Genomic DNA, 27,292 nt, shown 5'->3' with positions numbered 1-27,292 from the left:
CATGGACGCACACCGCCGAATTAATGTGCTTAGTGTGGCCGCATGCACTCGACTTTATACAATCTGTTTTATAAAACTGATTTATGTAAAATCAGAATAATCCCATAGTGTAGACGTACCCTTAAAAAGGAATATACATCACTGATCATGATCAGAACTTTGTAGGCTACTTTACAAACAATAAGACTGTTTTAGAGAACTTACTATATAAGACGATGAGATGAGGGAAAACTACTCACGTAAAGAGATTATTGGGGAGAAGGCTGGTTTCTTGGAAGAGGTTAAGAGAAAATGTGGCAGAAAGGAAGTAGGAAGCTGTACCAAATACATGGGCTAGATGACAAAATGCTAGGTTGAAAATGCAAAACAGATGAAGAGCAGTTAACATGAGAGACTGGGAGGAGACCAGGGGTAAGCAGTGGAGGAGAAGAAAAAGCCAAAGATGGAGAGAGATTATATAGGGCTATGAAGGTAGGGACTAGGTGCTTTACCACGAAGCGGTAAGAGATGAGTAGCCAGTGAAGAAACTTGAGCAGATAAGTAACATGGATGAGTAATGGGGAAGGAAAATGAGGAGAGCAGCAGCATTTTGGAAAGAGTGGAATGAAGGAAAGTGGACAGGATGTTACAGGAATGAACAATGTGTGCAACAGAATCAGCAGTAGGATAGTGAGGAACCTTTAAATAAGTCAAGCCACTTATTTTTGTGACTATATAGAATTTAAGCACTTCACCCTCAGCGTCTGTGTTCAAAGTTTGCATCAATCCCATAGTCCTCTGCCAGTTTGTTACATGGGGCAGGGTTTAGGGGCACTGGGAGTTACAGATTTAAGCATTTATACTTCACACAAAACAAAGCTACATTTACAAAAATGTTTGGTTTCAATAATTCAATACCTACAACTGCTGGACAGAGTCTCCTACTTCCCTCACTGATTTCAAAGCAAGGCCTTTGTCTACATAATCTGTTAGATACTAAATGTCTTGGCAGCAACATGGCAATTTTGATGGAACAAGTTGTCGTCTTAATGCTAAGTAAGCTTTAGTTAAAAAAATATACAGTATCCTGTTTTGAAGGAACATTGGTGTTTACCTTTATAGTGCTACTTAAAAAATATTTTCAGCTAAACAAATAAGAGAAGGTAAATTGCCTTCCTCTCACTGGGCAAAGGTGGCTTTTGGCTGCTTCAGGGACTAGCCTTGCTAGGAATCATTGTTTCATTTTGCAAATAACTTTACATCCATTTATAAAACCTTTCACTATACAGCAAATTATATCGCTCAGCTTGTAGAGATGGGTTCTGGCTTACGTAAGTTCTAAAACAAATGTTCTTAAATCTCCACTGATTCCAGTAGTATATAAAACCAATGCAGTAATTATTAATTTTGCCAGTCACAGCAGCAGTGTGAATACTAGCTAACCTGCTTTAATCCTGTCCTTTTCCACAATCACACATATCCTCTCGAACATGCTCTGCAAATGCTGAATCCGTTGTGTAACTTTGTTCCTGTTCATACTGTTTAGCAGTTCTGACTGAGTTCTCCTTTCCACTGCCATTCGATTGCTCACAATGTAATCACAGCCACCGAGAGAGCAAACCTGAACCTTTACTCCATGAACTGCTTTTAGGGAGGAAATTATTTCCGATCCAGAGGAGATCTCACGACTGTCGACCAGAATACAAAGGGAGGCTTTTCTCTCCAGAAGACCAGCTGAAATAGGTGTTGCAGCAGCAGAATTTCCCTTGGAAGCAGAGCACCATGTATCTGAAGTGTTTGCACAGTGGTTTTTTGAAGAACCTTCCACCTGCAAACATAAAAAGCACATACCACACTGTGTTTGTAAAAGCAATATAGAGCAAAAGGATGGCACTCCCTAAGAATGTGGATTTAAATATAGCAAAGAATCCTGCGGCACCTTATAGACTAACAGATGTTTTGAAGCATGACAGACGTTTTGGATGCCCCATCATCTCGGGCATTGGAACTCTCACTGAAGGACTGTCTGGATATGTGGACTCTCTACTCAGAGCCTGTGCCATCAGCACTCCCAGCTATCTCCGTGACCAGACTAACACGGCTACCCCTCTGATACTTAATTTAAATATAAAAACTTAGCCACGTCAAGTTTTGTTTCACGCTCATCCTGGCTTTCTCTCAGAAATCATTCAGTTGCATCTTTTGATGAGAAATTCACTTTTATCTCATTTGTAACTTTTCTGTACTGCAGAGACTTAAGCTTCAAGATCAACATTTTCAAATCTGTCTGTCTAAAGTTGGCTCCCAAATCTGTATTAGGTACCAGATGAGTGGCCTGAACTTTAGAAGTAATCAGCACTCACCAATACCATGGCATCATCGGTGCTGCAGGTACTCAAGCACCTTTGACAACCAGGCCGCCTTTATTTGGATGCCTACATAAGGATTTAGGAGTCAAATTTTAGGTTTTGATTTTGGACCAAGTGTACAAACCTATTACAGGAATTATAAATACAGGAATTATAACAGAATCCTGATTAGACCCCAAACTATCCGAAGCTCCCCATGATCAGAAATGTGATCATGTCTCTCAACGACTTAACTGACAATTCTGTCAGTTTCCAACATCTTGACATTAACCATCAAATGCAGACTGTATGCAGCAAAGCTCCACTTAGTGAGTGATAAGGGGATATGGCCACTTAGCAGTACACTGCACTGCTCCTTTAACATTCTCTCGAATGGCACCAGATTCACAGTCATTACCACCACCTGTATGTACAGCAGCACAAGTAGTTAATCGGTAGGGTCGGGGCCCCAGTTTGCAAGGCACTCTGTAAATTCATGTGAAATGAAGTAGCGGTCTTATGCCTTTGAAATAATACGTACCTTGAGTTTTGCCTGAAAATCCACATCCCCTCTCTCGGAATCATCGCTGGCAATAGCCAGCGAAGGCAGCCTGCCTCTGCCCCTATTTTCTGGCTGAAAGTCCAGCACTTCCGACACTGAAGTCTTCAGGTTAATTAGTCTCTGACCCTTGTTCTCCTGGGGCTGAAGAATAGGGTTCTTTCTAGCAGGAGTGTTATGCTGTCCAGGAGAGTCTGAGGGCAACGACTTGGGTAAGTGAGCATGGCTGTAGTCTGTCCTGGGAGAAGCTGTTTTTGCCGGCCTCTGATTACTGACATTTGTTTCATCCCCACTAGAATCATCAAGAACAATAATTCGGGACCTTTTCTTTGTCAATGGAACTGCACAATTTTGTTCTGTCTTGGCCTGGTTTAGTTTTACTCTGCGGCGAGTGAAGTATTGTTTCCTTCCACTAGCAGAGCGCTCATCCATTACAAGGTCAAAATTGACACACGCTTCCTCTTCTTCACTAGAATCACTTTTCCTGAGACTTTCCTCTTCCTCCTCCTCAACACAGAAACTATCTGCTAAGTAAGCCTCATCTTGCTCGGGAATCTGGAAGGAATTAGAACATGATCACTTTGGCCTTGCACTATACCTAAGTGGTTTGTTCATTTATCCATTTTATACAAACTGCTGAATGCAAAACAGGGACCTAACATTTGAGCTATTTGCAGTAGCCAACCCTGCAGCCCCCTCAGGTGTGTGATTCCCCAGGGAGTATGTGGGAAACATGCCAGTACTGCAGGCTCAGGCCCATCATTTGTCGCTGCAAAATATTTATAGTGAATAGGACTGTAATACAGCAGGAGAAATTCAATACTGGCTAATAGTTCTTAGACTGCATTTTAAACAGGCAATCCTAATTTCAGTTTTCAGTATGTGTTATAGCTAAATATATTTCAGATAAAAAATAAATATTTGTAATTTCATTCATTCTAGAACCTCAAACTTGTACCCAAAATTCTACAATTTTTTACATGAAACAATGGTGATGACACACAATCCACATTCTACTATGTATACAATGCAAATTCCACAACATCTGCAAAATTGTTTCCACTAGGCTTATACAACAGATTTTACAATAATGTTTTCAAAACAAGCTATTTACTCCACTCATCTCAATGCACAAAGATTTGGGAAATGCAAAATTAAATTCCAGAATGCGGGCAAGTTCGGAACATAACCTTTACAGTTTACAGATACTCCACAACCTTTGCAGATTCAGAAAAAAGTAGCTTCTGCACAGATTGTGCAGTCTATGTGTGCGTTGTGTATGCGTTGTGGAATTTATCTGCATGCAAGTAGGAGACAAGTTTAATTGCTATGCTAGTTGATTTTTCATTTATGAATAGCAAAAAGTTAAGTTTCCACCTATAAAATCAGCTTGGTCATGTAATATCGCTGCTCAGTTACAGCAGTGATGAGGGCAATGTAAGGCCCTATATTGACTCTGAAGAGGCCACCGGCAATAATTAATGCAATTGTCCATTTTGCATTGTTCAATAAATCGAAGACGACTAAATATTGGAAACCAAACCATTTAACTTCGGATGAGGTAATGACCTCTCTCTGACGGAAACGAGAGTAGTATAAACATACAGATGCATGCACATTCATCAATGTATGCATTTTGGTCTCTTTTGTAATGAATAATAAAACCATAAACTGGGATTTTGCTAGAACTCACTATTTAGGACCAATGGGTTGCGAACAAACCTTAATGAAAGATTAAATAGAAACACAGTCTTACATGTTACATTTCATGAAGAAAGCAGAGTCATTTCACTTCATACCTGTGAGAAAACTGCAATACTATTGAATCCTTTGTGCACCATTTTATACCTGTTGCCGAGAGCTGGGCTACGCACAGATTTTAGATAAACTCCTTCCATCTCAGAATCTGAACAAAAATTATGAAAACAGAGAGGCACAACATTTTATTAAGGGTTTAATTACACAATGGTTTTCCACCAACAAAATAAATATTTCCATAAAGGTATCACCCAAAGTAACACTCCATACCAAAACAAATTCTTCAAATTTTTCCTGACTTGATAAAGACTCAAGATTCTCCCACAAAATCCCCACATGCTCTTGGCAAAATAGGGGACTGGACCTACCCAGTGTTCTATCAACAGAAAACTAGGAGTCAAGCAATTAAATGAATAGGCAGCAGGTTTAAAACAAACAAAAGGAAGTACTTCCTCACACAACACAGTCAACCTGTGGAACTCCTTGCCAGGGGATGTTGTGAAGGACAAAACTATAAAAGGATCCAAAAAAGAAGTAGATACGTTCATGGAGGACTGGCCCATCAATGGTTATTAGCCAGAATGGTCAGGGATACAACCCTATGCTCCGGGTGTCCCTAGTCTATGTTTGCCAGAAGCTGGGAGTGGATGACAGGGAGCGGATCATTCAGTGATTGGCTATTCTGTTCATTCCTTCTGAAGAACCTGGCTTTTGCCATTGTGGGAAGACAGGCTACTGGGCTAGATGGACCATTGGTCCGACCCCATATGGCACGTTCTTTTGTCCCATAAGATTTCTCCAATAGGCAGACCTCATAAAGCTCATTATAGCTCCCAATAAAGAGAAGGCTGACATCATGCATCTGTAATATCCAAATCATCCACTTCTCCACTCTGCAAGTCTCTATGAAAATGGATCTAACCATCATCTCTTCATGGTGACAGGTTTCAGAGTGGTAGCCGTGTTAGTCTGTATCAGCAAAAACAACAAGCAGTCCTTGTGGCACCTTAGACACTAACAAATTTACTTCTCTTCTCTTCATGGGTCACTCTGAAAACAAGGATGGCATTATTGAAATCCAATATAAACAGGGAACAGTAGAGACCTGAGCTGCAGGAGAAAACTCCTCAGTAACCGCCTTTAAGAATCTATCAAACCAAAGTGAAGATGAATCCATTCTCCTACATCTCTCCCTCAAAGACGAAATTAGCCTTCCAGACTCAGAGAACCTAATTATTTAGCCTGAACATGACACCCTCCATTAGCATCAATTTCTTCCCACCTTCCTACATGAAATGTTTGTTTCCAAAGCTGGTGATTTCCAACATTTTGCTGGCCGATATTCTGCAAATCTCACACTTACTTTCTCCCTCACCCCCTTATATAGGACCATTCAGAACTTGGGAGCAGAAAGTGGGGAATGAAACAGATGCAAGTCTGCCATAGTGTACACAAATGCATCCTTATCGCTAAAAGAATAATTAAGAACAGAAAGCAGAATAGATTTTACAGGGCCATCAGCCAGATCTATTCCTTGGGGGAACAAACCTCAGATAGCAATCTACTGGAGTAACCACTCACTTCATTGTGATTACAAGGTCAGCTTCCAGACTACTGCACTGGGCAGCACTGCATGGGGAGGAGGAGATCAGCTCTCTGTGGAGAAAGAAGTGGTTCAGGACTATTTAGAAAAGCTGGACGAGCACAAGCAAGGGGCCGAGATGCGCTGCATCCAGGTGCTAAAGGATTGGTGGATTGTATTGCAGAGCCATTGCCATTATCTTGAAAACTCATGGCAATCGGGGGAGTTCCAGATGATTGACAAAAGGCTAATGTAGTGCCCTCATTGTGACAAAAGTTCCTCCTCCACTGGTGGGTCCTGCGCTTATTGGCGGATTGTTCACCTCATGATCTTCCCTTCTTGTGTGACCCACAGTTCTGAGTCAGTCCTCTCCTGGTCTGATCAGGAAGTGGGAGGTTTGGGGAAACCCGGGCCCACCCTCTACTCCGGGTTCCAGCCCAGGCCTGTGGATCGCAGCTGTCTATAGTGCCTCTGTAACAGTTGCAGGACAGCTACAACTCCTGGGCTACTTCCCCATGGCCTCCTCCAAACACCTTCTTTATCCTCACCACAGGACCTCCTCTGGTGTCTGACAATGCTTGTCCTCCTCAATCCTCACAGCAGTACACTCTCTCACTCTCACCCTTGCCTTCTTGCTCCAGCTTCCTCACACGCGCTCCTTCTCTCTCTGGCTCCCTCCTGCCCTGACTGGATGAGCTCCTTTTTAAACCCAGGTGCCCTGATTAGCCTGCCCTGATTGGTGCAGTGTTCTAATTAAAGTAGCTATCTCCACTGCCTTCTAGAAAGGTCTTAATTGGCTCCAGGTGCCTTGATTAATCTGGAGCAACTGCCATTTGGTTACCCTTCCTAGGGATTTGTTTTAGCCTGGGGCTAACATACTGTTTTCTCAGTACTTTACTGTAGCCATCTGGCCTTGCCCATCACACCATCTTTAAAAAAGGGAAGAGATCCACGGAATACAGGTCAGCCTCACTCAGTCTCTGGAAAATCATGGAGCGGTCCTCAAGAATCAATTCTGAAGCACTTTGAGGAGAGGAAAAGTGATCAGGAACAGTCAGCATTTACCAAAGCAAGTAATGCTACTAATGTAATTGCCTTCTATGACAAGATAACTGGCTCTGTGATGAGAGGAAAGCAGTGGATTGTTATTCTTTGACTTTAGCAAAGCTTTTATACGGTTTCCCACAGTATTCTTGCCAGCAGTTAAAGAAACAGGCCTGGATGAATGGACTATAAGGTAGATAGAAAGCTGGTTAGATTATCAGGCTCAATGGGTAGTGATCAAGGCTTCACGCCTAGTTGCAGCCGTATCAAGCAGAGTGCCCAACGATCGGTCTGGGCGGTTTTGTTCAATACCTTCATAATGATCTGGAGAGAGTGTGGACTGCACCCTCAGCAAGTTGCAGACAACATTAAACTGGGAGTGGTAGATACGCTGGAGGTAGGATAGTACAGAGGACCTAGACAAATTAGAGGACTGGGTCAAAAGAAATCTGATGAGGTTCAACAAGGACAATTGCAGAGTCCTGCACTTAGGACAGAAAAATCCATGTACTGCTACAGACTAGGGACCGAGCAGCTAGGAGCAGTTCTGCAGAAAGGACTAGAGTATGGTGGATGAGACACTGGATATGAGTCAACAGTGTGCCTTGTTGCCAAGATGGCTAATGGCATTTTGAGCTGTGTAAGTAGGAGCATTGCCAGCAGATCGAAGGATGTGATCATCCCTGTATTCGGCATTGGTAAGGCCATATCTGAGACTGTGTACAAGAAGATTGGAAAATTGGAAAGAGTCCAGCGGAGGGCAACAAAAATAATGAGGGGCTGGAGCACATGACTTATAAGGAGAGGCTGAGGGAACTGGTATATTAGTCTGCAGAAGAGAAGAATGAGGGGGATTGATAGCTGCTTTCAACCACCTGAAAGGAGGTTCCAAAGAGGATGGATCTAGACTGTTCTCAGTGTGCAGATGACAGATCAAGGAGTAATGGTCTCAAGTGTAGTGGGGGAGGTTTAGATTGGATATTAGGAAAAACTTTTTCACTAGAGGGTGGTGAAGCACTGAAATGGGTTACCTAGGAGTGTGTGAATCTCCTTCTTAAGATTTTTAAGGTCAGGTTTGACAAAGCCCTGGCTGGGATGATTTAGTTGGGGATTGGTCCTGCTTTGAGCAGGGGGTTGGACTAGATACCTCCTGAGATCCCTTCCAACCCGGATATTCTATGATTCTATGATTACTAATTCCTTGGTCCTGCCTCATCCCCCACACAGCCAACCATTTGCACAGAAGTACTAAACAATGAATCCTCCCAGCAGAAAAACCTTGCTGTCTCAACTTTATCAGTACGTTCACACCATTTTATCTTAAAAAAGCACTTGGCCATAATCCTCACTTTATATAAAAAGCATTGTCCTAGGAGACCTGAAAGATCCAGACAGCCTCAAACTAGAATGGAAAACTGAGGGCTCTCTACATTCATAATGGGGGGAAAAAAATCATGTAAGGAAAGACAGCTGGTTATAATCAGTCAAACCTTGAAGAGCTTCTTCAATGTTGCACGACATTGTCACACCTCAGAAGCCCCCAGTGAGGAATAAACTGCATTGTAAATCAGTGTGGACGTGAACACAATGACACACAGACACTATAGCAGGGTTAATGCAGCGGCTATTGCTTTATTTAAAACTATTATCCAACTGGAGTGACCACTCCAAACTACCCTGCAGGGTTGTCCCAATGTACCTCACCTGGCACAGAGCCCTGCTGGATTATAAAACTTGAGGGTGAGTTTGAAAGCTGTGTCCCTTTCTGCAGCCTCAAACCTACCCAGACTGGAAGGCAAAGTGCCAACTTGCTCCCTTCCTTCATGTCATAGGTAGGAGAGATGAGAGGAAGGGACCCATACACCATGTCACAAAAAGGTGCACCCTCTCTCCATGCAGGGCTGTGCCCAGGACCAATGTCCAGCAGCTGCATGGGTTACAGGGACCTCACATCGACTGTTTCTACCCCTTCACCTGCACTAGAACCTGCCCAAGCTGTGACAACTGTCAGTTGAACCCCTCAAAACCAGACCTCCAGGATATAGGAGAGAAGATGAAAACCCACATAGTAGTTGGTCAGTTTTGCCATATGGGAAAAAGCCCTTCTAGACCCCAAAGCTGGTGATCTGCCTACCTCCTAGAATCACAAGAGATCCAGCAACTAGATTAAAGGTGAGGCTGAAACAAGGAGCCCACAAGGGCTCCCCCCACCTAAGCAGAAAACTGTATCAATCCTCCACACTCCACCACGAACAGGAGCCAATCACCCAGCTCCAGCAGCAGGACAGGTCCCAGTGCCTGGGGTCAGATGCAGTATGTGATTCCAAACCTTCCAGAACCCACATGCCCTGCAGCGTAAGAAAGGAAGGTGGAGGGGTAGGGGAGAGAAGAGAAGCAGCTGCCCCCACATGATGAAAGCAAATGGGGGAGAGAGAAAGGAATGAAGAGGAGGCACATAGTGTATTGCCTCAGCTAAAATTCCTTGTCCACACACACCTCTCACTTGCACTAGAAAATCTTCCCCTTTTCCTCTCCAACACACCCTGCTGTCTATCCTTCCCCTTTCTTTCTCAGATCTCACATACAACATTTGGATATTGTCTATCTCTCTCTGTTTACACATGTTGCTTTCACTGCATGGAAATATTTGGCCTTTTATGCAATATGTTCCTCGATAAAATGTGTCTAATGGTTACCTGTGAGATCAGATCTTCAAGAGAAAAACCAAATAATCTCAAACACTGTTTTAATAGAAAGGAAATTGATTTTCTTCATTTACCATTTAAAACCTCTGTGAACTGTGTCTCGTCGTTAAGGAACTGATTGAGTGAAGAGTTTAGTTCGTTCTCTGAATCACTCTCATCAGACGAAATATCCTCCGCCTCTTGTAGGGAAAGCTCAGCTTCTTCATCTAAAAATTGTCTGGCTGCACTCTACAAAAATGCAAACAAGCGAGTAATTTACAGTAGCATATTTCAGAAGAACTCATACCGTAGCTAAGTAAAATCAATTAATAAATTCAGGAGACACAGGGCTCTCCGATGACAACAGATTTTATATGTCAGACTTTGAAATTAAAAGAAGAGAAAGCCATGACAGAGTATAATCAAAGTGCTGCAACTGAGGTTAGAAAGGAGTAGCCAAAGACAAAATGGTGGCTGACTCAAAAGCTGAAAGCACAGAGTGTATAATCCCATGCTGAGTTGTTAGAATAACCAGGAGGTGATAGGCAAAGTTCTGCAAAACATCACATGTAGGTTACCTGTGACACTGGGATATTTTAAAGCGTGAAACTGCATTTTCAGTATTTTACTTTTGCATTTTACTATTGAATTTACTCACAAAAAAGTTATATTTTAATAATACTATTAGTCTGCATCAAACTCATTAGCACCAGAAATTTTAGATATGAACTCTACAGCACCTTTTATTTTGCCCTCTTCCATGCTTGCCTTAGTTATGGCCAAATTATTCATTTAATCATTTCAGCACTCGGCAATATGACCTACTATTCTGCAAATATTTACAAATGCAGATTTGTTGCATGGAAGGGTAAATATGTCACACACCAATTGCAGTAAAGGAGGAATGTGCTGTAAAATGAAATAAGGTTCCCACAACACTGGACTACAGACTATACAGATGAGGACAAGGAGAAATCACAGACATTTAGCATAATGCACTCCAGTCAAAACTAATTTTTGCTCATCATAACTAACATATTGCTGTAAAAACTGTAGCAATATAAATGGGAAAAGCCAGTGTTTACTATTTATCTCGTATTTATTCCCAAAGGGTGATTTGTTTTCCAAATCTATTCTTTTTTTTAATATAAAAATACTGAACTGTAAACTTTACTGCACACAAATGAGATATATAGTTTAGAACTGGTTCCAAGTGCTTGAATACCTTTCTCTGTGGATGGCATCATGTGTACTTCAAATAAAATCTGCTTTTCTGAGTCTCCCAAGACCCATTTCTTTTAGCACAAATCCTTGTCTATCTTAGCTGCTTAAATCAAACAGTGGGGAGGACTTTGCTGACGGGCATTATTCACACTTCTTTGCCAGAGGCTTCTGATAGTTCTCAAATACATGGAGGTCCACTCACTTCAAAGAACAGCACTTAATGCCACTTACAATTGCTGGCTAGTCTTAATTCTTCTCATTAGGGAAAGATGACTGAGCTGACATAAGCTTTGCAGGTCTACATGCATTTGGACTCCAGGCACTATCAATCTAGGGTCTGGTCTTCATTTGAGTATAAGACATTATCAAGGTCCTTGAATCATCTCTACTGGTTTTAATTTGGTACCAGCTAGTTACCCTTATATCCTCATCACACTGGCCCTCAGCATACTTTTCATACAACTGATCATGATTTATTGCTTCAATACTTAAGAGTACTATTGACATGCCTGGACCTTCAAGTCTGTGTTCTAATCAGACATAGAAGGTAGGCCCCCATAACCAATGCAAATTGAGCGTCAGAGTGATCTTGACATGATGAATCTTTTGGAGATCCTCTCCACTTCTTCTCACCATTGTGGGAGGATCTGCAAGGACTAGAACCCAGTCTGTCAGATGCAGGATGTCTGACATCTCCACGCCCCTACCCACCAGCTGGGATAGGGCCTTTGCATTGTCACATAGACCCTGTGATGATAAAGACCACAGGAAGTACCACCTTGAATGGCTGGACTGACAGCTTCCCTAGTGCCCTCTGACTGATCCAAACCCCCTATTTAAGCCCAGGAGTCGTCACAGGAAGTGTCCGTGCAATAGGGCGGACTCCCCTGCCAGCTGTAGCAATGGACCTGCCTCTCAGCTCCTGGCTTTGACCCTTGTCTCTGACTCCTGGCCTGGCTCTGACTTTCAATGCTTTTCCTAGCCTCTGACTGCGACCATTAGGCCTCACCACTCAAGCCCTGGTCATGACACATGGGCTGGAATTTCATCAGTACACAGAATATACAGTTATAAAGAGTTGTACCTCTTTTGCTTCAGGGACACTGCACTTTCAGTCTCAGACCTGCAGAAATGCTTAGATGATGGTGCCAGCTGGATGAATCAGCCGCCTTATTTCTGCTCTTCCCTCTCCAAAACCCTCCTCCCAGGAAAACAATATGTTGGTGGCTGATAGAGATCCCCATTACAAGGATGATGTTGCTTCCTTTGAGTACCACTTACCAAGGAGACTCATTCAACGTAGCCAATGGAGTTAAGAACCTCAATATCACTTTCAATCATGCCCTTTCCATGTGTTGGACCTAGCATTAAATTTTAACAATCTGTGCAGACTGGGCGCCAATATTTATCCTGGAACAACCCAGACACAGCAAAACATGCCCTTGTGATCAGGAAGCTCGATTAATCCCTCCTAGCAGGATTCATATCAATGCATCTCCTTCATTTGCAGATTGTTCAGAATGCAATAAGCAATGTTCCTCCGTGGCTTATTGTGGTTATGCTAAACCTACCCAGGTTCCTTTACATTGGATGCCTAGGTAGTAGTGGATTAACTTTAAACTGTCACTGTTTTTAAACCGTTTAATGGCATAGGCCCTGTTTATGCACAAGACCTCCCTGAGTCTCACCCTGAGGAGACAACATAACTTTCTGGCATCTCATGATTTGCAATTTACATTTTTAATGTGTTTCAGAATGTGAATGCGTTGTTAATGCACGGAGGCCCTCCACTGAGGATGGGGGATGGAAACAGTGAGAGCTTAACAAACAAAATTATGGTCCAGTGTTCTGAGCACCGAGCTTATTGTATAATTTACTAAAAATGTGCAAGGAATATGCATCAAACTCAGCATCATTATCCCATCACTGAAAAATGAGCATTTGTCCAACTTTTACATGTTGCCTAGTGAGATACAGGACATGTATACATGCACAGTGCTGCAGCTGCACCGACGCAGCGTGTCTGGAGAAGATGCTCTATACTGATGGGTGGGAGAGCTCTCCCGTTAACATAATAAAACCACCTACATGAGCGGTGATAGCTGTCGGCAGAAGAAGCTCTCCCGTCAATATAGCGCTGTCCACACTAGCACTTAAGTTGGTGTAACTTATGTCGCTCACGGGGGCTAGTTTATTCACACCTCTGAATGACATAAATTATGCAGACATAAGCTGTAGTGTAGACACCACAGGCATACAGTGGTACCCCAAGGCCATAACATATCACATATGCATACAGGGCAGAGTTAAAGATTCTGTGGCGCTCAGTTCTAAGGCGATGGCTACACTGGAGTTTTTGCACTGTCAGTTTCAATGGTGATAGTGAACTGGTGAGAGAAACACGCTGATTTGTGGCCTCACTCACTTCCACAGGTGTCAGAGAGTGTTTACATTTGCAGCACTTCAGCGCACTGAGGGCAGCTATTCCACAGTGCAGCTCTCTCCATTTTGATGACAGGTCTTGTGGGCAGGGAGGGGGGTGATCGCAGGGCATCCTGAGTCCCCGCACAACCTCCTCTTCCCAAACACTGATCAGGTCCAGTAGCTCAGCATTGCTCCAAGCAGGGGATCGTTTGCTCCATGGAGCAGGCATTGTCACCTGGCCAGATGATAAGTGAGCACTTGCCAAGAAAACAGGAAGGGGAGTTTCAAAGTTCCCAGGGCTTTACAGGGAGAGGGGAGTATGTCTGTTTACCTGGCATCAGAGCAGCAGAGCTGCTGACCAGAGTGGTCACCTAGGCACTGTGGGATATCCTGCAAAGACTAAAAGCTCTGTAAACAGGAAGAACATGTCTTCACTTGCACATCACCGCAAAAGCATCACCAGTAAGAGCTATATGCCTCTTGTCAAGGTGGTTTTCTTGGAAAGAGTCATTGTGCAAAAATGGGACTTTCTCCACTTTAAATGGCAAGTGTAGACATGTCCTAAGTCACATGTCTTCTGGCCTTGAGAACTATCCTTAATGTCATTTTTATTTTTAAATAAATTTCCCAAGTTGGACTATTAAAACTGACAAGGTAGAAAATATGGACATTAACATTCACCATTTAAGCTGTTGGTTTACTTCCTTCAGCTTGAGCACACTGCCTGGTTTCTCATATATTAACACAATTTGGTTATTTATGTTCAGAATAACAGAGGGGAATATATAAATCTAAACAAGAAAAAAATATACTGAGTTGCTTAAGAAAAGTCACAAAAGCATTTCTGTTTATTAGGTTTTCCAGTATTACACACACATGTAGTTGTGTTGTGATAAATGAGAGCGGGGGTAGCTGCCTTTTGTGGGCACCCAGCCAGCCAGTTGGCTATGGAATCCGTCTTGGTGGTGGTTGTCTACTTGCTTTACTTATAAAGGGTTAACAATCCCACAGGTAAAAGGAAAGGAGTGGGCACCTGACCAAAAGAGCCAATGGGAGGGCTAGAACTTTTTAAAATTGGGAAAAATCTTCCCTTTGTCCCTCTGTTGTGGTTCTCCAGGAAACAGGGGAACAGGGCAGCAGTTAAGCTATGAGAAGTTCTAAGCCAGGTATGAAAAACCATCAGATCATACCTAGAGATTGCTTATCTGAAACGCCAGATATGTAAGTAAATTAGGGAATGTCTAGGAACACACGATTAGGGTTATTTCTTATTGGCTTGTGGACTCTTCTGTGCTTCTTGTTTTGCTTGTAACTTTTAATTTTTGTAAGTGGAATTTTTAAATCTAGTAAAAGCCTAAGATCCAGATATATTTTCTCTCTTTTTGTTTTTAATAAAATTTACCCTTTTTTAAGAACAGGATTGGATTTTTGTGTCTAAGAGGTTTGTGCATATGTTGTTTAATTAGCTGGTGGCAACAGATGATTTCCTTTATTTTTCTCTCTCAGTTCTTCCCTGGAGGGTGAAATGGCTTGAGGGTACCCCACAGGAAGGAATTCCCAACTGCACCTTTCTGGTTTCACAGGGATTTTTTGCACTTGGGTGGTGGCAGCATCTACCCATCCAAGGTCAGAGAGAAGCTGTAACCTTGGGAGTTTAATACAAGCCTGGAGTGGCCAGTATTAAATTTTTAAAATCCTTGCAGGCCCTCACCTTCTGCACGCAAAGTGCCAGAGTGGGGAAATCAGACTTGACATGTGTGTATATAATATTGCAAAACCTAATAGTAAACTATATTATAATTTAAATGCAAACTATTCCAAGCCTTTAAGATCCATACAAAAAGCATATCAACAGCAACATGTAAAGCTCTTACCTTGAATATAAAGTTGTCATCGCTCTTTTGCCTTTTGACACCTTTTAGTTGTTTCCTGCCACGGCTCATGTCGCAATCCACAGTCCTGTTTGATTTCTTGTGAAAATCCATGCCCTCATCACTAGATAAGTCTGACTAGAGTATGTTACAAACACTTCAGTGAATAGGAAAAAGCCTGTCATGTAACCATCCATAATTACTAAGTTGCTATTCTTCAATATTAACTATTATCTAAGAAAGTGGTCCTCAAACTTATTTGATCGTGCCATCCCCCTTGTGTCTGTAGTCATTCCTGCCACACAAGTACATATACGGCTGCCCAGCTCTGAAGGCAGTGCTGCCATAAGCGGCAGTGGAGAAGTAAGGGTGGCATAGTATGGCATTGCCACTCTTATTTCTCTGCTGCTGGCGGCGGTGCTGCCCTCAGACCTGGGTACCTGGCCAGCACCCACTGCTCTCTGGTTTCTCAGGCATATGTCCCCCCCTCCCCCCTCCAAAATATATTCCACGACCCCCAAGGGAGGCATGACCCTAGTTTGAGAATCTCTGACCTAAGTAATCTGTGAGTCTGATATGTTGATTATTATACTCCCACATAAAGAACATTAATAGTAATCTTTCAATGAAATAAGGAAGCCATCTATTTTTGAGGAAGGGAGACGAAAGCGTATGTCATTTGGAAAAGAGATCAAGTCAAATATGATATGAAAGCTTTGTGGGCTTACTGGTAGCACGACGCTTATTTTACTAATCATTATAAGGAGAGAGGCTCTGTTCTTAAAACTGTGAATGTATATTTCATTGCCACATACACCTCCATATGCATCTTAAATAAGATATTCAGGGGACAAAGGGAGACAAGAAAAACATTCTAGTGAGTTTGGGTCAGATGTTTTTGGTCCTGGAGCAGGCCCCTGATGAGCTAGTTCTTGAAGTCCAACATAAATGATGTAGCTTTATAAACAACTTAAACAAGTGCATCTTTGTTTCCAGTTCTGAATACTATTCCGTTTGATTAGGTTTTGCAAAAGGCAAGCCAAAAGATCTATTAATTCATTGTCCAATTAACTTTTTAAACAAAGTCTTAAAACCCCAAATCAGTTTTATTTAACCATTTGGTATTTTTTAAATATACTGCTAAATATAAATGGTATTTAAATTAAAATGGCTAAACTGATATAAATTGGCTTAAACCAATATAAGTGTGTTCACACTAGGAGTACGTAGAAATTTAATTAAATTAGTTTTTACAACAATTTTGTAAAATCAGTGCAAAAAACTGTGTATATAAGCCTTAGTTTAAATCATCCAAGCTACTGCAGAGTCTGCTGCTATTTGCCTACCTGAAACTGGAAATTCATTCTAGTTTTACTTTGTAACTAAAGGACAACATACAGACGAGCCGTGGAACTGAAATTCAATAGTTCCCAGAATTGTATTGTCTTTGTTATTTCCAGAAGGGCAGGGGTGACAGCAACTGGCTTGCTGGGCCTCACTGCAGGGAATGCCAAAGTTGCCAGTTAATGTCATTTGCAATGGTGGTTTGAGTGATGTGGAAGAGATCTATCCAAATAGCAACTGGACTAGACAGCTTTGGAGGCAGGAAGAGGGGAGTGAGGGGGAAAGCATAGCTACTCTGCAAAATAATCTACCATACGTACCCTAAGACTGGCTCCCCCAATTTTATTTTCCAAATGCTGTTTTTCTAAAAGTTTCAGATATCCTCTAAGACCTTAAGAAAAGCTGGACTTTCACCCTGAGGAGGGAGTATTTCAGAAACTGAGTTTGCACCCAAAAATGTGACCAAGAGCCAAAATTTGAGAAATTAAAGATTAGAATTAGAACGAAAAGGAGGCCATTTTGCAAGAGATGCTGTCCCTCAGAACATTTAAAAATGCACTGTAAACTTTACTTTGCTGTATTTTGCATGCTTTCTGTTGGTGAGTCAGCGTCCCTTATAGTACATCAAAGCAGTTTTTTTTCTTTATGTAGGAAAGATTCTATAGTGATTGGGAAAGTGTTTGCCATTTTAAAATAAGCGAGTGAAACTGTGTTTTTTACACATTTTCTTTATATCTTGTTCAAGCATTTACTTACTGTGTTAAGTAGATGCCTACGCTTCTTGACAGCATGAACTGGTGATTCAAAATCACTGTTATTCTTAACCTTGGTAAATAGAAATAAATTAAAATGTAATTACAGATTCCAGATAGGAGTTTTGCTTTGGCGTTTAATGAAACTTTTTTTTTTTTTGAATGACTCACATCAGGAGACTTCAAAACATTTCCTTTTTTCTTATTTTTCCTTTGGAAAACAATCTCTTCTTCACTTTCGCTGCTACTTCCTACTGAGGAGCGGTAAACAGATAACAATCATAAGAAAATATATTCTCCACAACACAATATAGCTCTAACCAAAAAAATCAAAATCTATCTGGCTTTGAAGATGACTAAAAAAATTAACTCCTTATTGATGTATGTACTAAGTACTGTTCCTGTTAGCCCTAGTAACCAAAACAAGTATTTTCCTCCTGAGATACACTGTAAACCTCACTTTCCTTGTATTCCTTTGTATTGAAGTAATTACCCTGCAGCACCGAAGATGAAGAGTGGAGGGAATAAAGTAAGAGAGGGTAGAATCCCATATTAGTAGGGAACAAGTATTCATTTTCTTTTTAGTCACCACATTCTTGTTTTGTTCCAGCACGTCCTGGAGAAGTGGAACTGACTGAAAACTCTTCTTACCAAATCTGCAGCAGTCTGTGTATTAATTTTCTAGTGAACTGCAAAGAATTATACCCTTTTTGATGTATTCTGAAAGATACCATATTCCCTACACTGCCCAAAATATAGCTGTCCATTGTGACTCTTACATGAAGTTCCTTGACCGAGGGATGTTCTCTGATGAGTTTTCTAATTTGCCAGTAAGAGCTATTAAGAGGCTATTTTAGCAGTCCTGTCACTTTCTCTAATTTCTTTCTCCAAGGTGTGCCTGAGATTTGCTATAGCCACAATTGGCAAGGTTATTTATTTATTATTAATTTTGGTGCTTGCAACAGAATGAAAGTGAAGTGAACATTGGTTTTATTACTTTAGGGAGAAGCACTAATAAGTCATAATACCTACAACTTCTACAGCAAGGACTTCAAACATTAAATTCAATGATCCTTATTCTTGCCAGCAAGTTAAAGAAGTCTGGACTGGATGAATGGACTGTAAGGTGGATAGAAAGCTGGCTAGATCGTCGGGCTCAATGGGTAATGATCAACGGCTCCATGTCTAGTTGGCAGCCGGTATCATGCAGAGTGCCCCAAGGGTCGGTCCTGGTTTTGTTCAATATCTTCATTAATGATCTGGAAGATGGCGTGGACTGCACCCTCAGCAAGTTTGCAGATGACATGAAACTAGGAGCAGTAGTACATATGCTGGAGGGTAGGGATAGGATACAGAGGCATCTCGACAAGTTAGAGGATTGGGCCAAAAGAAATCTGTTGAGGTTCAACAAGGACAAGTGCAGAGTCCTGCACTTAGGACGGAAGAATCCCATGCACTGCTACAGAGTAGATACTAAATGGCTAGAATCATAGAATATCAGGGTTGGAAGGGACCTCAGGAGATCATCTAGTCCAACCCCCTGCTCAAAGCAGGACCAATCCCCAACTAAATCATCCCAGCCAGGGCGTTATCAAGCATGACCTTAAAAACCTCTAAGGAAGGAGATTCCACCACCTCCCAAGGTAACCCATTCCAGTGCTTCACCATCCTCCTAGTGAAAAAGTTTTTCCTAATATCCAACCTAAACCTCCCCCACTGCAACTTGAGACCATTACTCCTTGTTCTATCATCAGATACCACTGAGAACAGTCTAGATCCATCCTCTTTGGAACCCCCTTTCAGGTAGTTGAAAGCAGCTATCAAATCCCCCCTCATTCTTCTCTTCCGCAAACTAAACAATCCCAGTTCCCTCAGTCTCTCCTCACAAGTCATGTGCTCCAGCCTGCTAATAATTTTTGTTGCCCTCCACTGGACTCTTTCTAATTTTTCTTGTAGTGTGGGGCCCAAAACTGGACACAGTACTCCAGATGAGGCCCCACCAATGCCAAATAGAGGGGAATGATCATGTCCCTCGATCTGCTGGTATATGAGTCAGCAGTGTGTCCTTGTTGCCAAGAAGGCTAACAGCATTTTGGGCTGTATAAGTAGGGGCATTGCCAGCAGATCGAGGGATGTGTGTTTCTATGATTATTCACTACATCTTGTTCTAGTTGGAAATAACTGACCAATTTCACTAACTCTTTTTTTTTTTTTTAACTAGGTTTAATTTTAACTAGGTTTTTTTAATTTAGCAAATTTAAGTGTTTACTGAAGTTGCTTGCTCAAACATTCTGAAGATTGACCAGATATAGACACAGCACAGCGAGAAGTGCGAGTCCTAGAAATGTGCCTCAGACAGATTCCAGAAGGAACCTATGTTTCTGACAAAAACAAAAAAAACAAAACAAGAGACTTGAGAGAATCCAGTAACCGGAGAGACTGAGAAGATGCAGGGCAGGCGTAGGGGGAGAAAAGAAAGACTCTTCAGCTGCAAGAAAAGACTGCTCAGCAGTGGGTTATTTTCAACATTTCAGAATAATGATGAAACCATGACGCAAACCTCAGTATTCCCTAGGAATCAGGTTCAGTGAAGGACAGTTACCTGTTCCGTAACTGGCGTTCTTCGAGATGTGTTGCTCATGTCTATTCCACAGTAGGTGTGCATGCTCGCCACGTGCACTGGTGCCGGAAGTTTTTTCCTTAGCAGTACCCATACTGGCGGAGCACCATGGCGATCCCTGGAGCGGCACCTGTATATGGCACTATCAGGGGCACTATGTGCTCCCCCCACCCTCGGTTCCTTCTTGCCGGACAACTCCGACAGAGGGGAAGGAGAGCGGGGTGTGGAATAAACATGAGCAACACATCTCGAAGAACGCCAGTTACGGAACAGGTAACTGTTCTTTCTTCTTTGATTGATTGATCATGTGTATTCCACAATAGGTGATTCCAAGCTCTACCTGTTGGAGGTTGGGAGGAGTTCACGATAGACCGGGACGGAATACCGCCCTGCCGAACCCAGCGTTGTCCCTAGACTGGGAGACACTAATGTAATCCAAAGTAAATGTGTGAACTGAGGCCCAAGTGGCTGCCCTACAAATGTCTTGGATAGGGACATGAGCTACGTAGGCAGCTGATGAGGCCTGAGCCCTTGTAGAGCGTGCCCTAAAGATCGGTGGCGGGGGAATCCCTGCCAGATCGTAACATGAGTACGCATGAGGTGATCCAGCGGGAAAGACGCTGGGTGGAGATAGGCTGCCCCTTCACCCGCTCAGCCGAGGCGACAAAAAGTTGTGAGGATGTCCTGAACAGCTTCGTCCATTCCAGATAAAAGGCCAGCGCCCTATGCACATTAAGCGTGTGGAGGCGGTATTGCTCGTTGGAGGAATGGGGCTTAGGACAGAGCACTGGGAGAAAGATGCTCTGTTCCATATGGAAGGCGGAGTCCACCTTTGGGAGGAATGCCGGGTGTGGGCGAAACTGGACTTTATCCCTGTGGAAGACCGTATGGGGGGCTCCAAGGTCAAGGCCCTAAGTTCCGAGACCCGCCGGGCCGACGTGATCGCTACAAGGCCACCTTCCATGAGAGGTGAGACCAGGAACACGTGGCCAGGGGCTCAAAAGGGAGGCCCCATGAGTTGGGACAAAACCAGGTTTAGGTTCCATTGTGGCACGAGGGGTCTGGCGTACAGAAATAAACGGTTGAGGCTCTTCAGGAAACGGGAGGTCATAGAGCAGGAGAAGACCGAATGCCCTTGCACTGGCAGGTGGAAGGCCGATATGGCCACCAGGTGTACCCTGACCAACGCGGGTGCTAGTCCTTGGGCTCTAAGGGACAGGAGGTAATCTAGAATGAGCTGGAGGGGTGCAGAGGAAGGGGAAACTCCCCGCCCATTCGCCCACTTGGAGAACCTGGACCACTTCGCCAGGTACGTCTGGCATGTGGACGGCTTCCTGTTTTCCAGGAGGACCCGCCTTACCTGCTCCGAACACCTGCCCTCCTCCTCATCTAGCCATGGAGTAAACATGCTGTCAGGTGGAGCGCAGCTAGACTGGGATGGAGGAGGCGGTCCCCATCCTGGGAGAGGAGGTCTGGGCGCAGAGGCAGCATCCTTGGGGGCGCCACCAAGAGGTGAAGGAGGGTCCTGTACTAGTGCTAGCGGGCCCACACCGGGGCTCTGAGGATGACTCTCGCCTTGTCTGCTTTTATCTTTTGCAGGACCTTGTCGATGAGGGGAAATGGCAGGAAAGCATAAAGGAGCCCGCCTGACCACTACGGGAGGAACGCATCGGAGATCGCACCTCTCCCTACCCAGCCTCTGGAGCAGAACCGAGGGCAACACTGGTTCTGGCAAGTTGCAAAGAGGTCAACCTGGGGAACTCCCCACTCTTGGAAGAGCCAGTGAGCAACCTCCGAGTGGAGCGACCACTCGTATTGAGGGGAGAAAATCCTGCTGAGGCAATCTGCCTGCGTATTGCGGACGCCCAAGAGGTGTACGGCCCTCAGGGAGATATTGTAGGCTATACAGAACTCCCACAGGCTCAGAGCTTCCTGGCAGAGGGCCAGGGAGCAAGTCGTATCTTGCCTGTTGATATAGTACATGACAGCAGTGTTGTTCGTGAGGACTCTGACCACCTTGCAGCAAAGGTGTGTGTGGAAGGCCATGCAAGCCAACCTCACTGCTCTGAGCTCTTTGACATTTATGTGGAGGACAGATTCGGGATCGATCACATCCCTTGAGTCTGCGTGTTTCCTGTATGGGCTCCCCAGCCCAAGTCTGACACGTTGGTCACTGGGTCTACAGATGAGCTGGCATCCCGAAGAGGAATCCCTTGCAGCATATTGCTTGGGTAAGACCACCATTGAAGGGAAGCCAGTATGAGGGACAGAACCATGAGAACCTTGTCCAGACCTTCACAGGCCTGAAAGAATTGGGAGGCTAGCCAGAGCTGGAGGGGCCTCATTCAGAGTCTGGCATGGTGAACCACATACGTACTTGCCGCCATGTGGTCCAAAATTCGAAGGCACTCTCTCGCCATTGTTACCAGGAAGGCCATGACTGAGGCAATGAGATCTTTCAGTGCCTCGAACCTGTCTGTGGGAAGAGAGGCTGTGGCCGTCGAGGAGTCCAGTAGTGCTCCAATGAACTCTATGCGCTGAACTGGAACTAAGGTTGACTTGGTCTCGTTCACCACTAGGCCGAGATTGGCGTATGTCGAGAGGAGCAGCCCCACATGGGTCTTTACCTTGGAACTCAAGTCGCCCTTGAGAAGCCAATCATCCAGACTCGGGAAGATCTGGACCCCCTCTCACCTGAGGTAGGCCGCTACCACAGCCATACACTTCGTGAAAACCCTGGGTGCCGTAGATAGGCCAAACGGGACGACTGCAAACTGACAGTGGTCTGACCCCACTAAGAAGTGAAGGAAGCGCCTGTGCCCCTTGAAAATATGGATGTGAAAGTATGCATCCTAGAGGTCCAGGGATGCATACTAATCCCCCGGGTCCAGGGAGGGCATAAGAGAGGCCAGGGACACCATGAGGAATTTGGAGTGGGCCAGAAAACGGTTTAGGACCCAGAGGTCCAAGATGGGTCTGAGGCCCCCTTTGGCTTTAGGGATCAGGAAGTACTGGGAGTAGAACCTTTTGCCTTGGAATTCTACTGGTACTCTTTCCATCGCCTCCAGGTGCAGAAGACAGTTCACCTCCTGACCTAGGAGGAGGGCGTGCTCTGGGTCCCTGGGGACTACCATGGAGGGTGGGTGGTTTGGTGGGGATGAGGTGAACTGCAACATGTAGCCCCTGGAAATGGTGTTGAGGACCCACTGGTCCGATGTTATACCGGACCACGCCATGCGGAAGGCAAACAAATGTTTGCAGAACACAAACTTTATTAACTGGGGGGTCTCCCTGGCAACTGGCCTGGTGCCCCCTTGCAAATAGTCAAAAACGCCTCTTCCCCTGTTTCTTGCCCTTAGAGGGTCCAGCCTGTGGGGCAGAGCGGGACTGCCCACTGGGACCAGCGTTTCTGGTCTCGTATGCGCGGGCTCATATCTGCTCCTCGCAGGTTGAGCCGACAGTTGCGGCCTGGCCTTGTCCTTAGCCAGAGGGACATAGAGGCCCAAGGTCTGCAGGGTGGTACAGGAATCCTTCATCCCATGCAGTCTGACATCTGTCTGGTCCGCAAAGAGTGCCCTTCCATTTAATGGAAGGTCTTGCATCAGGGACTGGGCCTCCAACAATAGACCCAACAAGAGGAGACATGATGCCCTATGCATGGAAATTGCAGAAGCCATCGAGCGGCTCACAGTGTCCGCTGCGTCCGCCGCTGCTTGCAGGGCCGCTTTAGCTGCCACTGCCTCCTCTTCCACCAGCGCCTTGAAGTCCTTCCTGTCCTGATCTGGGAGGAGGGCCTCAAACTTAGACAGAGACTCCCAAAGGTTAAAGTTATATCTGCTCAGTAAGGCCTGGTGGTTGGCTACCCTAAGCTGGAAACTGGCAGAGGAATAAAGCTGTCTACCGAAGGAGTCCAGTCATCAGGCGTCCTTATTTTTGGGGGTGGGTGTGGGCTAGCCCTGTCGCTCCCTGTAATTCACCGACTCTACTACAAGTGAGTTAGGTGCTGGGTGGGAATAGAGGTATCGTGGTCCCTGGCCGGCACAAAGTACTTCCTCTCGGCCTTCTTGGAGATTGGTGCCAAGAAGGCAGGAGTTTGCCACAGGGTGTTAGAAATGTTGGCTATACCCTGGTGCAGGGGCAGAGCCACGTGGCCCGGTGCCGAAGGAGACAACACATTGAAGAGGGAATCGGATGGGCCCTCCATCTCCTCGGCCTGTAGCTGAAGGCTGGATGCCACCCGCTTTAGCAGATCTTGGTACACCCTGAAGTCCTCCTGTGGGACTGAAGGTGGAGGTGCCGTTATGGTGTCATCTGGTGCGGTGGAGAGGGCCCACATGGAGCTGAGGGACTCGGTCGGTACCGGGGGGGGTCAAGCCCCAGATCAGAGTCCTGGTGACTCTTGGCCTGCCGACTTGTCTCGTAGGCGTCCCGACGAGGCCGATGGAGCCTGAGACACTCTGACAACCAAGTGGGTCCCCATCTGGGCAGGCATCAGTGGCCATGGGGTCCATTGGCACCACTGCCCTTGTCACGGGACCCCTTGTCACTGACCCGGCTGGGAGCCTGGTGACGCTATCTATCTCGGATGGGCAGCGCGGACCGAGGACAGGTGGCTGGGTGCCAAGGCCATTGTCGAGCACACTGTCTCACGAGAGGAGTAGGAGCGGCGGTGCCTGCGATGCCATCTCCCTCGGGAGCAGGACCTTAATGTTGAGGAACGGTACCTGCCCAAAGTGCTGCTTGGGTGCCAGTGATGGTGTCGGGAAGTCCAGTGCCCCTGCGCTGAGGCATTGCCATGGGGAGCCTTGAGCACGACATCTAGGAAAGTGGGAAGTGGAATAGGAACGACGACATCTATCCCATCGAAAGTGGCTGTGGTAGTCAAGCCATGAAGGGGAGCATCCCCGGTGCCTCTCACGGTGCCTATGCTCGCTGGCAGGCAGTGTTGAAGGTCCCCGAGGCTCTCGTCTGGGCAGTGGCCCGGATGGCCTGGCCGGCATCAAGGACGGGTGCATGCTATAGGAAGAACGGTTGCTGAGCGCCGAGTGGTGCGGGAAGTGGTCCTCGGAGTGGGACTGTGTCCCACCAGGGAGGCTTGATGGGCATCCAAAGGAGGCTTGCTGTGGGAACGGGGGCCCGTCAGCTCATCCCCTGCTGCATGCCTGGGATCGGCAGGCTCATGATGTCTTTTGCAGCCTGCATCGCCTCTGGCGTCGACAGCATCCGTACCAGTGGGGATGCGTACATGGACAGCATCGGGCTGCTCCACTCAACCCGAGCTGGAGGCCTTGAACCCAAGGGGGACCGAGGGCTGCCCGCCGCAGGACCAGCCTCCCCTCTATCCTTGTCTCGGTTCCGCTGTGAGGTAGGGCCCTTCCCTTGTTTCTTGGAGGGAAAGCAGTGACAGTTGGTCGAGGGGGCCTCGCTACGCCCCAACGACGCAGCGGCAGATGCGGAGTCCGCTCAGTGCGCCGGAGTTGGGGCCAGCACTGACTCCATCAGGAGAGCTTGAAGTCTAATGCGTCACTCCTTCTTAGTCCTTGGCTTAACCTGCAGATCTTGCAACTGTCGCTGATGTGAGTCTCACCGAGGCAGCGAAGACTCTCATCGTGCGGGTCACTCCTAGGCATAGAATGGCGACAGGAGTCACATTACTTGAAGCCTGGGGTTTGGGGCATGCCCCAAGCCCACTCTAACAACTGAAGAAAACAATCCACAAGTGGTACCACTAAGGTTGAGAAGAAAAGCTGCAGCAGAGCTGGAGCACAAAGTTCTGACTACCTTCACTGGCGACAAAACAAAACTGAGGGTCGGGGGAGCACATAGCTCCCCTTATAGAGCAATATACAGGCACCACTCCAAGGGTCGCCACTGTGCTCCCCCAGTATGGGTACTGCTAAGGAAAAAACATCCAGCACCGGTGCACATGGCGACACGCAAACCTACTGTGGAATACACATGAGCAATCGCTCGAAGAAGAACATTAGATCTTGATTTTTGTCACAAGTAGTTCAAGGTTATTTTGCGATCAGTGCGGCTGGAGGGACAGAGGAGGGAAGAGAAGACTGGTGGCCCTAATCAGTTGGGAAGGATTGGGCTTTTAAGGACAGAATTATGGAATTTATGAATTTTGTGGTATAGATGCACCTAGAAGAATACATCTATCTATCTATCTATCTAGAGAGGGAGAGAGATACACACACACACATACACACACACGGAGGGGGGGAGAAAGAGAGAGAGAGAGAGACCTTTATAAACTGACATTTATAAAAGCAACCCACGTTCCAGCAGAAGTTATTGTCAGGAAATATTTACCATGCAAGTCAGTCACTGTGCAATTAAAATTAAACTGATCTGTCAATACAATTTCTGTCCCATTTGGAACAATGATACAGAAATGTGAAGGCATGGATTTAGGGGTTACAGAGTAACAGGTCAGGATGATTACAAATAAGACACTGAGAGGATTAAAAAGAGGCTTTAAAGGGTGCTACAGTTCACATAACTGCATCTCACATGTTCACACTATCAGTACTTGCGCACAGATTTTAGGGGTTTAACCTAGACCCCAATTGCTGCAGTACTCAGTCATTCAGCCTGAAACAGAAATGTTTAAATAGGTATTCTGCATGTTAACCAAGAAAAGTCAAGTGAAATCTGAGGCAAGCTTTATAAAACCTAAAGTTCCTTAGGATTATGCTCAAACATTTCTCTTCCTTCTCCCTTCAAAAATCAGATTATATAACCCACTGCTGAGTCTGAATGCTTCCAATAAACATTCTCAGCTGTAATCCAAAGAAACCCTTATTGAACAAAGAATGATTCTTTCATTTATGACAACTCAAGGGTGATGAGAAAGTAATTTATTCCTATTAGTAAAACTGGTAGGAGTTATTAGCTGATGTTCTGGCAATCTGCGTACAACGTTATCCATACTGTGTTAACCATCCAAGAGAGTTTTGGGGACCATCCCCACATAGCCATAAAGGTTGCCCCCTCCCACCCACCATAAGAAATCTAGGGGTTGTGATTCTTCCCCACACTCCTGATGTCACAACCTAAAGGTTGAGGATTCATGAATTATTGAATTCTACAGGAAG

General features: G+C 45.0%; 1 protein-coding gene across 1 annotated transcript in view; it reads right to left on the bottom strand.

Moving 5' to 3' along the window:
* Window positions 1-27,292, bottom strand: part of FANCM (FA complementation group M) — a 178,589-nt gene that overhangs the window by 5,492 nt on the left and 145,805 nt on the right. The window contains 7 exon segments of the mRNA XM_075065865.1: window positions 1,423-1,807; window positions 2,869-3,441; window positions 4,686-4,792; window positions 10,050-10,203; window positions 15,477-15,611; window positions 17,574-17,642; window positions 17,741-17,823. Of these exon segments, the coding sequence (XP_074921966.1) occupies window positions 1,423-1,807; window positions 2,869-3,441; window positions 4,686-4,792; window positions 10,050-10,203; window positions 15,477-15,611; window positions 17,574-17,642; window positions 17,741-17,823 (1,506 nt within the window).

This window comes from Chelonoidis abingdonii, chromosome 4 (genome assembly GCF_003597395.2).
Source record: "Chelonoidis abingdonii isolate Lonesome George chromosome 4, CheloAbing_2.0, whole genome shotgun sequence".
NCBI classification, from domain to species: domain Eukaryota; kingdom Metazoa; phylum Chordata; order Testudines; family Testudinidae; genus Chelonoidis; species Chelonoidis abingdonii.
This window is presented reverse-complemented; position numbering and strand designations above follow the sequence as displayed.